This window comes from Marmota flaviventris, chromosome 18 (assembly GCF_047511675.1).
Source record: "Marmota flaviventris isolate mMarFla1 chromosome 18, mMarFla1.hap1, whole genome shotgun sequence".
Taxonomy (NCBI): domain Eukaryota; kingdom Metazoa; phylum Chordata; class Mammalia; order Rodentia; family Sciuridae; genus Marmota; species Marmota flaviventris.
Window position 1 is genome coordinate 7,132,004 of NC_092515.1, and position 13,495 is coordinate 7,145,498.

Consider the following 13,495-nt stretch of genomic DNA (forward strand, 5'->3'; position numbering starts at 1 on the left):
AGAAAAAAATACAAGTAACGATAAATGTTGGCAAGGATGTGGGGGGAAAGGTGCCTTCATACGTTGCTGGTGGGGTTGCAAATTGATGCAATCACTCTATAAAGCAGTTTGGAGACTCCTCAGAAAACTTGAAATAGAACCACTATATAACTCAGTTTCCCACTCCCTGGTATACCCAAAGGACTTAAAATTCCGCGTACTATAGTGATGCGGCCACATAGATAGTCATAGCAGCTCAATGCACAATAGAGAGGCTATGGAACAAATCTAGGTGCCCTTCAACAGATGAATGTACAAAGAAAATATGGTATATATACACAATGGAATATTACTCAGCCATACAAGAAAAATGAAATTATGGCATTTGTCAGTAAATGGATGGAACTGGAAACTATTGTGTTAGTGAAATAAGCAATCCCCAGAAAGACAAAGGCTAGGTGTTCTCTCTGATATGTGGATGCTGACTCAGTAGAAGGGAGGAGTGGAGGTTCACTAGATTGAATGGGGGGGGGGATGGGAAAAACAGCAGAATGAACTGGACATCACTTTCCTATGTTCATATATGAATTCACGACCAGGGTAACTCCACATCATGTACAACCACAAGAATGGGAAGTTATACTCCACATATACATGATATGTCAAAATATACCTTACTGTCATGTATAACTAAAACAATAAATTAAGAAATGCTTAAGAAAACCCCCAAAACCCTGCATTCTGGATCTTCTGGTGGGAAGCTGCTGCCTTTCCATTCCCAGCTTCTAGAGCCACCTACATTCCTTGGCTTGTAGCCCCTTCTTCCATCTTCAAAGCCAGCATGAAGAGTTGAGTTCTTTTCACACTTCAGATTTCTTCTACCTCTTCTTCCTGTCTCATGTCTTTTTTTTTGACCACAAGTAGGAAAGATTCTCTGCTTTTAAGGACCCAAGTAGTTAGAAAAGACACATCCAGATAATCCAGAATAATCTCTTCCATCTCAAGTGTCTTAACTTTAATCACATCTGCAAAGTACCTTCTGCCATGTAAGCCGAAATATATTTATCTGTTTACTCTTTGTGTTGTCATTGTTCCACTGTAACATGGGCACCATGGGAACAGGGATTCTAATTTGGTCATGGATGTATCTCTGTACCTAGAAAATTAGCTAACATAATAGGTGCGCAATAAATATTTGTTGAATGGATAAATCAATGAATGGTCTAATCTGTAACCCAACCAAATCTGACATGGTTCTTCATATTGTCTGTATCATTAGTGTTCCTAATAATCCCTAAATAACAGTGATTCAAATAAAATGAAGTTTATTTCTTTCTCTTTAGTACCGGGTGTTGAACCCAGGGCCTCCCACATGCAAAGTAAGTGCTCCACCACTGAGCTAGATCCCCAGTCCTGTTTCCCTCTTGAATAATAGAAATCTGGAGATAGTCCAGGAACCAGGACTCTTCCAGTTTTCCTTCTCATCATCCTTAGAACAGTCCTAATCCCCCTGGTCCAGATGGAAACTAGTGCTCCAGCTATTGCATATATATCCAGGCAGCCGGATGAAGGAAGGGTGGGATATAGCCTTTAATGCTGGACTCAGCTGCATAGGGTGTTTTTGTATCAAGGGAAAAGATATTTAGAATAATTCTATGTCCCTGCACTAATACCAGACCTTTGACCAATCAGAAGCCAGAGTGTGCTATGACATCATGAGATGCCGGCAGAGAAGCCATTAGCATATCTTGGAAAAGTGGCTAAGATTGAAGGGAGGTAATGTCTGGCCATGGCTTTCCATCCCACCTCCTGATCCCTGACCTCAGATCTGTGTCTGTTTTGTTTGCTGCTGTAACTTCAGCCCCTGGGACATAATAGGTACTTAATAAATATTTGTGGAATAATTAGGGCCTGTTATCCTCAGGATACAAATGAAGAAACTGAGGCTCCTGGGGGGCTCCACATTGAGGTGTGTGTGGGTGGAATTCAAACCCAGGTGTGCTTGGATTTAGCTAGAACCCTAACTACCTCTTCGAGACAGAAAAACTGAAGCTCAGACAGGTGAGAAGATTCAACAGTGGTCACACCCTACGGAGCCATCAAGAGCTGCACCGTCCCAGGCAGTAGCCAGCAGCCACACTGAGTATAAATTAATCGAAATGGAGTAAAAGTACAAATTCAGTTTCTCAGTCGCATTAGATGCGTTTCAAGTGGCTGCATCCTGACCGCCCCGGTGCAGACCATTTCTACCCTCACAGGAAGTCCTGCTGGACAGAGCTGTGTGTTTGGAACCAGATGGCCCGGGTCCAAATCCCAGCACTGCTACTCCCAGTCCCTCAATGCTCTCCTCTGTTAAATGGGGGGGGATCATAATAATAGGGCGCATTCAGAGGATGAAGTGAGTCAATCCATAGGCTGGGGTTAGGACAGCAGTAAGCACGGAGTCAGAGCCTTCTGAATGTGCCTTTGTTGCTTTTGTGTAAACATGCAGAGCCCCACCTTCCCCGGGGAAAGGAGAGGATCCCCAGATGGAGAGGATTTTGCTGGGCTCCCAGAGGCAGTGGGAGGTGAGGGCAGGGAGAGAGGGCTGAGGAGGTCCAGAGGGGCTGTGGGAACCACCAGGCCTGGAGAGTCCTGGCCCTGCCACCTCCCACCCAGGAGCCCAGGAGGTAGGGGATGAAAGTGTAGAGCAGGCAGAGCCCCATATGTTCCTTATGACCCAAACTTTGTTCCCAGCACCCGAGACGAATAGGCGTGAAATGCACATCTGGGACCACCTCCGGCCTGGCCGTTCCTCCGCTCTGGGCACTGAGCCCGGATTGTCTATTCACTATAATGGAGGTAACACAGGTGGCTTCCAGAGCTTAGAGGAGGCCCCTGGCCATCTCATGGCATTGCCAGATGGCCTCCTGGGGAGGGACTCCTGAAGGGTAGAGAAGTTTGCCCTGCAGAGAAGCGGGGTCAGAGACCCGGATAGAGGAAACAGTTTGTGAAAAGGTCCAACGGCCAGAGGGCCTGACATGGTAAAAGAGAGATGGGGCTGGGACGTGGGGGTGGCCAGGACATGCGGGGTCTCTAAGACCAGGAGGAAAGCCTGGCCTCTATTTCCTGGGGAAGGATTTGATCAGGAAAAACTGAGGGGCGGGGGCTTTGTCTGAGGGTGATGGGGAGCCACCGTAGAGGCAGAGTCAACTCTGGGTGTAAAAGACCCTGTGGGATGTGTGGGGGTGGGCTGGAGGGGGAGAGCTTAGAGGGAGCCTGGGGGTGGGAGGTGGGGATCCAGGTGGGAGGCAATGAGTTGTTCTGAGCCCTGGCTGAGATTATGGGGACAGGAAGAGTCAGCAGGAGTGATGAATTGAATACAGCCCCAGTTGATCATGGGACAGAAAGATATTCTCAGAGTTGTGAGAAGAAAAAAGAGAAGTTAAATGTCACCAACACACCAGGAAGTTTTTCTCTTAACCCCTGCAGAAAAGTCCTTTCTTTGCCTCACTGTAAATACCACACCCCTGCCTGTTTGACCCTCTCACTTCTTCATTAGCTCAACACAGTCCCTCCACTCCCACCGAGTGCTGGGGTGGATCCAGGGGCTCACACATGCTGAACACAGGCTCCACCGCTGAACTGCACCCCCAGCTCCCTCAAAATGTTCTTTTAAAGTCTCCCAGGAAATACTGGCACTGAGACTAGCCAGTGTACAGGTAGGGAGAGCCCTGGGGACATTGTACATGGTGTGATGTGTGATCCCAGAGGCAACAGCACTAGGCACCACAGGAGCCTGCAGAAGAGGCACCTGGGAGATCAGGGGAGACTTCTCCCCCGAGGACAGGAGGTCCTCTGGGAGCACTACAGGAAATCCAGGTGTCTCTCCGGCAGCCAGAAGGGCAGAATCTCTGGGGAGAGACATCACTGAGCGCGATTTCATTCCATCATGCCTGACTTCTGTCCTGAAGACCCTGTCCACAGGCCCTGTGTGCGGTCATGCTGGGGACTAGAGATGGGTCAGGCCTGGGTTCTGAAGGAAGGACACACAGGGACACAGGCCCTGTCTAGTGACATCTGTGCTTTAATGGAGACAGCACAAGACATTGTGAACCACCTCAGGGCTCAGAGAGGGCTTCCTGGAGGAGGAGAGCTGAGCATTCAAGGGAGAGCCCGCTCTCCCCATAGCATCTGTCTGTCTGTCCCTCCCTCTGCGTACCTCTCTTCCTTCATTGTTTCAGCCTCTGACCAGTTCCGCTCTTCCCCCACCCCCAGGTGTGGGAAGCCACTCTGAAGGATTCGTGCCTTCCGTCCTGGAGCAGAGAGGCTTTGATTGGTCACTACATCTCTTAGTGACCTGGACATTGCCCTGTCCAGGAAGTTGAGGGCATGTGGCCCCATGGTCGCTTGGGTCGAATTACACTCACCTGTTCTTTGTAACCCTGCCCCTCTGGCCTTTCTTGGATGGAACTTTCTAAGAATAAGGGTCCCCCCCAATAATAGCCCACTTCCAAATTCTCTCTCTCTCTCTCTCTCTCTCTCTCTCTCTCTCTCTCTCTCTCTCGCCAGCCTCTCCTGACTTTCTCCTGCTCTCCCATTTGGGGAGCCTGAGGCTGAGAGCAGAGGAGCCGTCCTGAAGCTTGTTTAAAGGTAAAGTGTGTGTCTGTGTTTTATTTGGTGTCCCTGGAAATTCACACGAGTGACCTTAAGTTCAGCTGCCCACAGGGGCCAGGGGCAGCAACCAGGGTTTGGCTGCTGTAAAAAAATCACTAAATCACTAGGTGTGGTGGTGCACACCTGTAATCCCAGTGGCTTGGGAGGCTGAGGCAGGAGGATCACAGGCTCAAAGCCAGCCTCAGCAACTTATTGAAGCCCTAAGTCTCAAAATAAAAAATAAAAAGGGCTGGAGATGTGGCTCAGTGGTTCAATCCCTGATACAAAAAAAAAAAAAAAAAAAAAAAATCACTCACTGTGCAGCTTAAAACAATGGAAATGTATTGTCTCACAGTTTTGGAGGTTAGAAGTCCAAAGTCAAGTGTTGGCAGAGCCATATTCCTTCCAAAGGCTCTAGGGGAGGATCATTCCTTGGCTCTTTCAGCTCTGGTGGCTCCCGGTGTTCCCTGGTGACCACATTGCTCCAACCCCCAGCGGGGCCAACAGTCACTACTACACCACGGAGCAGCTTTCAGGGCTGAAGGAAGCCTAGGAGTGTGAGGCTGCCCCAGGACTAGGAAACTCCATCTGGGGTGGCCGGCATCTTACTGGATGCTTTTCCATCACAGCTGGGTCTTATCTATTTTTTTTTTTTTTATTTTTGAAGTACTGGGGATTGAACCCCGAAGTGCTGTCCCACTGAGCTACATTCCCAGCCCTTTTTTAAAATCTTATTTTGAGACAGGCTCTCTCTAAGTTGCCCAGGCTGGCCTCAAATTTGCCATTCTCCTGCCTCAGCCTCCTAAGTCATGACTATAGGCAGGTGTCACAGCGCCCAGCACAGATGGGCCTTCCTGCCCATCTTTGCCCATCGGTTTCCCCATGTCCGTCGGGCGGGGGAGTACCGGGGATTGAACTCAGGGGCACTGGACCACTGAACCACATCCCCAGCCCTATTGTGTTTTTTATTTAGAGACAGGGTCTGACTGAGTTGCTCAGCACCTCTGGTCCAATATTCTTTTCTTTTCTTTTGTGGTGCTGGAGATTGAACCCAGGGCCTTGTGCATGCAAGGCAGGCAACTCTACTAACTGAGCTATATCCCCAGCCCCTGGCCCAACATTCTTGACTATGTAGCCCTGTATGTCCTGAGACTTGGTTTGCTCATCTGTAAAATGGGACAGTAACAGGCTTTCCCTCTTGGATGGCTGTGAGGATTACATGGGTACGTGCACAGGAAGTACGTGAGACCTGGGCTGGGGTGGACTGGGTGCTTCCCTATGGAAGGTTTTATCACAATTACTGCTGAGTATTCATGGCTTCTCCTCTTTCCCTGTCTCTGGCTCCCTCGGTCTCTCTATTTTCCTGAGTGCCCCACTCCAAGTCCTAAGGAGTGTCTTTCAGTCTGTCTGCTGTTCTCTCCACCTGAAGTTGATTCTAAAATAAGTCCAACACATTCTCTTTTTGTACCAGGGATTGAACCCAGAGGCATTTAAGCACTGAGCCACATCCCCAGCCCCTTTTTATTTGGAGACAGGGTCTTGCTAAGTTGCTTAGGGTCTCGCTCAATTGCTGAGGCTGGCTTTGAACTTGCAATCCTTCTGCATCAGCTTCCCAAGCAGCTGGGATTACAGGGCCATGCCTGGCTCTGCACATTCTCAAATACTCCTCCCTTCACAGGGGGTGAGGGGGAGCCTCATTTCCTTCCCCTCCACCATGGCTAGACTAAGTGACTCATTTCCCGTGAATTGAATAAAAGGAATGTGACTCCAGGAGACCAGGTCATAAAGGCCTCAGATGACTGCAGTCATGGCCAACAGTTTACCAGAACCCTCCTGAGAGAACAAGAGCCCCTTGTCAGCCATTCCCTGATGTCTAGCCCTTCAATTTGAGAAAATAAGTGTCTGTCATTTTAAGTCACTACACGTTTGGATCATTTGTTATGCAGCAATGGATAACTAATACATATTTTCTTTCTTGGATGCTTTCTTTGTGTCAGTCTCCATGTATGACATCTCTGTGACTCTTTCCATCTTTAGTTTCCAATTTGCTATGTCTGAGTACCTCTGTCTCTGGTTCCTTCCCAGTGACTCTCTTTAAATTGGTTGGTCTGTCTCTGGGCCTCTCTCCCTCTATCTGGGTCTCTATCTCTGTCTTGGTGTCGCTCTGTGCCTCTCTTTTTCTGCATGATCAGCTCTATTTATAGCTAAGTGTGTGTGTGTCTGACTCTAGGTCTCCTACCGTGTGTGTATGTGTGTGTGTTCCTCTCCCGGCCTGGATTGCTGTGTCTCTTTTTAATGTTTGGTGTCCCTCTCTGCTTCTATCCGGAAGTATCTGAGTCTGTTTCATCTTTCTCTGCCTCTGCACCTGTCTCTCTCCCTCCCTTCTGCCTGCCTTCTCTAACCCGATGTATGTCTCTCTCTATCTCTGGGTCTTTCTGCTTCTACCTTTGATTCTCGTGCCTGTCTCTGTATCTCTACCTGTATCTATCTCGGTCATGTCCTCTGTGTGCGCTCGCCTGTCTCTCTCTCCTTCTCCCTCCCTCCCTCCGGCCTGGCATCTTGCTTCTCTAACCGGCTTCTCCCTCCGCCACGTCCCTCCCTGCCCCAGCCTCCACACTGGCCGCTCTTCACCTCAAGCTCTCGCCTCTGCCCTCCCGGCTCCACCTCCCCCGCCTCTGTCCCTCGCCAGGTCTCTGCCTCCCTCTCCCGGCCAGCGGCCCTCACCGCACCGAGTATCCCAGGGGATCCCCGGCGGTAAAGGCAGCCCCTGGCGTAGGACCGAGGCCGAGCGGGGGACGTGGGCGCAGGGGCGTCCGGCCTGGGTCCCTGCGATCTGCGGGACCCCGCTCCTCCGCCGCCCGCGCGCTGAGCGCGGAGACTCCCGGCTCCACCTTAAGCGCCTCCCTCCCTTTCTGCAGAGGACCCAACGGCCAGCTCCCGGCCCCAGGTGGCCGGGCCACCCCGCCCCCGGGGCCCGCGCGGCTAGGAGCTGGCACTAGCCCCGGCGACCCCCATCCTGCCCCTTGCGCACCCCCCAGCCCGGGGCTGTGATATCGCCCCTCCCCAACAAAATAAATAAATAAATAACACCCGGAGAGAAAAGGGAGGGAGGAGGAGGAGGAGGAGGGAGGAAGGGCCGAGAGCAGAGAAACGGAGGAACAGAGAGAAGAGGCAGGAGAGGAGGAGGCGGGGAGGGAGCGCGAAGCTGGAGACCGACCGAGAGGGGAGCGGGAGGAGGTGAGGAAGGCGAGAAGCGAGAGGCAGCAGCAGAGAGGGAGAGGGAGGAGGCGAGGAGCAGGATGCAGACGAGGAGTTAGGAGGCTTGGGGGAGCTTGATGAAAGAAACGGAGAGGGGGTGTGGATTCGAAACCAAGAGGGAACCCGGGGGCCAGCAGAGGCAGACAGGAGGATCAGGAGGTAGAGGGAGAGTGGAGGTTTGGGGGCCGGGAGGAGCGCTGAGAAAGCAGAGGAGCGGGCCAGGGGTGCAAGTCCCTGGCATTTGGGGAGCGAGGCTCCCAGTGGGGAGGAAGGCTGAAGTCCTGGAGGAACAAATCTCCGACAGGGGAGGGTGTAGCTGAGGGGGGGCAGGGCAGCGGGAAGGGGTCGCTCCGAGGCCTCCCGGGGATGGGGGGTGCAGCTCGTCTGAGCGCCCCGCGAGCGCTGGTACTCTGGGCTGCCATGGGGGCGGCAGGTAAGACCTGGGGGTCCGGGCAGGAGCCCCTCGGGGAGGGGTGGGGTGGGGTGCCAAGGAGAGGGATTCAGGCTCCTCTCTTCCCAGCGCACATCGGACCAGCACCTGACCCTGAGGACTGGTGGAGCTACAAGGATAATCTCCAGGGAAACTTCGTGCCAGGTGCAGACAGGGAGGGGGACCCAAGAGTCCACCCCCTTCCCCCAGGCCCCTCTTTCTTCAGACTCAGGAGTCTGAGTCCCCAGCCCTCTCCTCCCCCCAGAACCTTGAATCCCTGCCCCCTCCTCCCTCCCTAAGGAGCGAGGCCCAGCCTCTGAACCCCAGCGGCTCACCAAGGGACATTATACATGCGCATTTCAAGTAGTGAGTGGGAGTGAGTGGAAGCAAAGAAAGTGTGGGGGTGGAGAGGACGTGTGTGTTCGCTGGGAGAGACAGGGCCTGGCTCCTGCTGAGAAAGAGAGGCTGGGTGGCCGCTTCCCCGACTCGTCTGGTCCTCTGGCGCGACTCCTCTCCCCACTACATTCACTGTCCAGCTGTGGGACAAGGGAGACTGAGAGAACTACAACTCCCATGGGGCTCTGAGGCAGGCAGGCCGGCAGTGGATGAGTAGGTTGCAGCCTTGAGGCCGGCTGGGAATTGTAGTTCCTTCCACAATGACTTCATTAAGATGCGTTGGATCAAGGAGAGGCTTGGAGGTGTTGGGAGTGGGGTGGGGGGTTAGGAAACTATCCCAATATTCTTCTAGAACACAGGATTCTGGATTTCAGTACACTTCTCCCTCAAACCCTGGGGTCAAGGCCGCAGCCTCCTCCCTCAGACCCAAGGATCCAGAGCTGGGCCCACTCAACAGATCCCAGCATGAGTCCCAGCTCATATTTCCAACTCCATTTCCTCCTGTTCCCACTTTTGTCCCCAGGGCCTCCCTTCTGGGGCCTGGTGAACGCAGCCTGGAGTTTGTGTGCCGTGGGGAAGCGGCAGAGCCCCGTGGATGTGGAGTTGAAGAGGGTCCTTTATGATCCCTTTCTGCCCCCCCTGAGGCTCAGCACTGGGGGAGAGAAGGTAAGGGGCCTGAAGGGAGGAATTATGGGATTCCCTGGGGGCAGATGTGTGTGGAGGTCAGGGAAGGGGCTGCTGAGGTGGGCTGTCAGCATTGGGGAAGAAGGGGTACTCGCTGGCTGGAGAGAGGCTCTTTGCACTCTAAACAGGTCACCTGTTCTTCCCTTCCCAAACATGGCTCCTAGTCTTCTCATTTTGGCAAAAGCAATGAAAAACAGAAAGTTTCCTGTATAAGGCAGTTTTTTTGGTGGTTGGTTTTTTTTTTTTTTTTTGGTACTGGGGCTTGAACTCAGGGGCACTCGAACACTGAACCATATCCCCATCCCTTTTTTGTATTTTATTTAGAGACAGGGTCTTACTGAGTTGCTAGAGCCTCGACACTGATGCTGGCTTTGAACTCGCAATCCTCCTGTCTCAGCCTCCCAAGCCACTGGGATTACAGGTGTGCACCACCGTGCCCGGCTTGTATCAGGCAGTTTTAAAAGCTTGACAAGCCCTCTAATCCCATGCAATAAGTGCTATTATTATCATTATTTTATGGATGTAGAGACTGAGGCACAGAGAGGTTTGGTTACTTGCACTGGTATTCAAATCAGGCAGTGTGGTTCCAGCATGGACTCCAGTTTGCACTACCATTTCTTTTAAGTGCCACAACCATGTTTCACTTAGTTGTGGCAGTCAAAAGACTCAGAGTCACCTTCCCCATGCCACCCCCTCCCTCATTTTCATTTCCAATCTAGTTTTCCCAGCCTCACTGGTACATATTCAGATCTCTTCACTTCTGGCCCCGCCACTCTCATCCAGGCCACATAACCTCCCACCCGATGGTGCCGCCTCCTCTTCACCTGCCTACCTCTCTGATTCCTGCAATCCGTTCTCCACTCCACCACTAGGGATGTTCAAAAACACCAGCAGATCCCATCAAGCTCCTATTAGGATAAGTTAAGTTGTAACAGTAAACACTTACACGGCACTTACTATGTCTGGCATTCTGCCAAATATACTCAGTTTATTTAAATAAAAAAAAGGGAGCTGAGAATATAGCTCAGTTGGTAGAGTGCTTGCCTTGCATGCACAAGGCCCTGGGTTCGATCCCCAGCACCAAAAAACAAAACAAACAAAACATATAAATAAAAAAGGAAAGTTCCCCATCATTGCCTGCAATGCCCATGTACTGGTAATCTGCTCCCATTACCACTCTCCTCTGTTCACTGTATTCCATTAAAACAGGGCACCTCAGGGCCTCCACACTCTCTCTTCTCTCTTCCTGGACTGCCCTTCTTTCTGCTCTTTCACAAGGAAACCCTGCTTATCCTTCAGGTTTTCATTCACATGTCATCTCCCCAGAGAAGCCTTTCCTGACTCCTCCCTCAATCTAACTGGGTTCCCATTACACTTTCTTGAGCTCTTAGTTCCTCCAGCATGATCACAGGATGCAATTAAGTAGTAGCAATTAATTACTTACTTATGTGAGTCACTATTGTTGTCTCTCATGTCTAGTTGCTCATTGCTCTATTCTTCACAGCTCAATAAATACTTGTTAATTAAATGAATTCACCAATATTGAGCACTTATCCTGGGCCAGCATGGAGCCTGGAAATGGGTTGGTGCTCACACTACATTCAATGATTAAATGGTTGTTGGAGCTGGACACCGTGGCGCACGCCTGTAATCCCAGCGGCTCAGGAGACTGAGACAGGAGGATCATGAGTTCAAAACCAGCCTCAGCAACTTAACGAGGTCCTAAGCAACTCAGTGAGACCCTGTCTCTAAATAAAAGATTTAAAAAAAGGGGGGTGCTGGTTTATGGCTCAGTGGTTAAGTGCCCCTGAGTTCAATCCTAGGTACAAAAAAAAAGGTTGTGGGACCCAGTGAATGTAGGTGTGGGAAATGTCCCTCTGACAGCTTGTTCCTCTCCCACAGCTCCGGGGAACCCTGTACAACACTGGCCGCCATGTCTCCTTCCTGCCTGCACCCCGGCCTGTAGTCAATGTGTCTGGGGGTCCCCTCCTTTATAGCCACCGACTCAGCGAACTGAGACTCCTGTTTGGAGCTCGAGATGGAGCAGGTTCTGAACACCAGATCAACCATCAGGGCTTCTCTGCTGAGGTGGTGGCCACTGACCTGAACTCTTACCTGTGACCCTCCACCCCAAGTCAACTCGATTCCTCTCTCCTCTCCCATCCTCCTCCACAAACACTGCCCCACACCCTAAGCCCAACCCCAAAAGCCAGAGACCTGGAGTCATCCTCTCCTCCCCTTCTACTGGGGGACCCCCACTCTCTGTATCCCCCCCCCCCCAGGTGCAGCTAATTCACTTCAATCAGGAACTCTATGGGAATCTCAGTGCAGCCTCCAGGGGGCCCAATGGCCTGGCCATTCTCAGTCTCTTTGTCAATGTAAGTGGAGGCAAGATGGGCACCTGGAATCCCAGGAAGAGGGAGCTGGAGGCCCAGACTTCTGTGTCCTGGGGGTGGAGGATTTGGGGAGTTGGTGGCTTGGGCTTCTGGGTTCCTGCCTCCTCACGTTCTATCCCAACACAGGTGGCGGGTAGCTCAAATCCATTCCTCAGTCGCCTCCTCAACCGGGACACCATCACCCGCATCTCCTACAAGAGTACGTCCCTGGTGTGTTGGGGGACAACACATGTGAGACTGGGGGGTGCTGTTCAAGAGGGGTACCCCTCTTTATTCTGGCCTGATATTCCCACAGATGATGCCTACTTTCTTCAAGACCTGAGCCTGGAGCTCCTGTTCCCGGAATCCTTTGGCTTCATCACCTACCAGGGATCTCTCAGCACCCCACCCTGCTCTGAGACCGTCACCTGGATCCTCATTGACCGGGCCCTCAATATTACCTCCCTACAGGTGACCCTCTGTCTGCACCCTGCCCTGCCCCCTAGGCCTGAGTACTCCATTTACTGTCTAGGTATCCCCCAACCTCCCTTTCCCTCCCTCTCCTCCTTGGCTGGTAACTCAAGGAAGTATGAGGGTTAGCTCATCCTTGTGGGTGGATCTGGCTGAGCACAGGCCCCGCCCACCAGCTCCATTCACTGCAGCTTTCCCACCCTCCCTCCTTGGCAGATGCACTCCCTGAGACTCCTGAGCCAGAATCCTCCATCCCAGATCTTCCAGAGCCTCAGCGGTAATGGCCGGCCCCTGCAGCCTTTGGCCCACAGGGCCTTGAGGGGCAACAGGGACCCCCGGCACCCTGAGAGGCGCTGCAGAGGCCCCAACTACCGCCTGCATGGTATGATTCAGTTTATGCCCACTTCACGTCTTGGTCCAAACCGCTCTGTGTCTCCCAATAGTTCCTCAATATGATACAGCCCCACCCCCATCTGCTGCTTCTGTGTGGTCTAACCTGAGATCTTCTCTCCCTCCTTCCCCCCATATGTCAGTGTGGTACAGTTCACCTCCCTGCCATAGACTATTGCTGGTCCATGATTTGTCTTTCCTCTTCATCGCTTTGCAACTTGGTATATAACCCGGCCCCTCTGGCTTCCTTGTGGTACAAGTACCTATTGGTGCGTGCCTCCTATTACTGGGATTTTCCAAAATGGTGCGGTCCAGATCCCCTTCCTGTTTCTGTGTGGTACTACCCTAAGCTGTTCAAGCCTGACAGCCTCCCCCCTTACTGAGAATCAACGTGGTACGATCCTTTTCCTTGCCCGCTGTATCCCCAGGGTTCAACCCAGTGATCTAGTGGTCGCTTCTTTGGATTCCCAACGTGGTACAATACAGACCCCTAGACCTCCTTCACGTAGTTCAGCCTAATGCCGATCTGGCTTTCACCTTCCTGATGCCTCTCTATGGTTTGGTCCCAGATCTGACCATTTTCCCCAGCTTCTCAACCTGGTACATTCCGGTTCCCCCTTCTCAACCTTCCTGTGGTAGAGTCCTGCTCAGCCCAGCAAACGCCCCCTGTATGCCCCCTGCACCACCCATCCTAAACCATCACCCCCAACCAGTGTCCTCTCTTGCAGTGGATGGTGCCCCCCATGGTCGCTGAGACTCCCCATCGAAGATTGCGTCCGGCCGTCCCAAACCTCCCTAAGAGGGGAGGCGAGTTACCCCAAAACAAATCTATTAAAGGGACAGAATATTTCCTGTTTCTCAGTGGTCTGATTGTAAG

The 13,495-nt window shown here is 52.0% G+C and overlaps 1 protein-coding gene and 1 non-coding gene across 2 annotated transcripts; both read left to right on the forward strand.

Moving 5' to 3' along the window:
• The first annotated feature begins 3,319 nt into the window (after positions 1-3,319).
• On the forward strand, positions 3,320-3,386 carry LOC114079310 (small nucleolar RNA SNORD31). Its single transcript, XR_003580465.1, has one exon. It is a non-coding gene; the product is annotated as a small nucleolar RNA SNORD31 (small nucleolar RNA).
• Positions 3,387-7,768: 4,382 nt separating this feature from the next.
• Ca11 (carbonic anhydrase 11) lies at positions 7,769-13,474 on the forward strand. The gene is made up of 9 exons (XM_027920499.2): positions 7,769-8,305; positions 8,393-8,467; positions 9,222-9,364; positions 11,285-11,470; positions 11,665-11,760; positions 11,905-11,977; positions 12,074-12,228; positions 12,445-12,610; positions 13,347-13,474. Exons 1-9 carry the CDS (start codon positions 8,239-8,241, stop codon positions 13,370-13,372), a joined length of 987 nt encoding a protein of 328 aa, XP_027776300.1. The 5' UTR covers positions 7,769-8,238; the 3' UTR covers positions 13,373-13,474.
• The last annotated feature ends 21 nt before the right edge of the window (positions 13,475-13,495 follow it).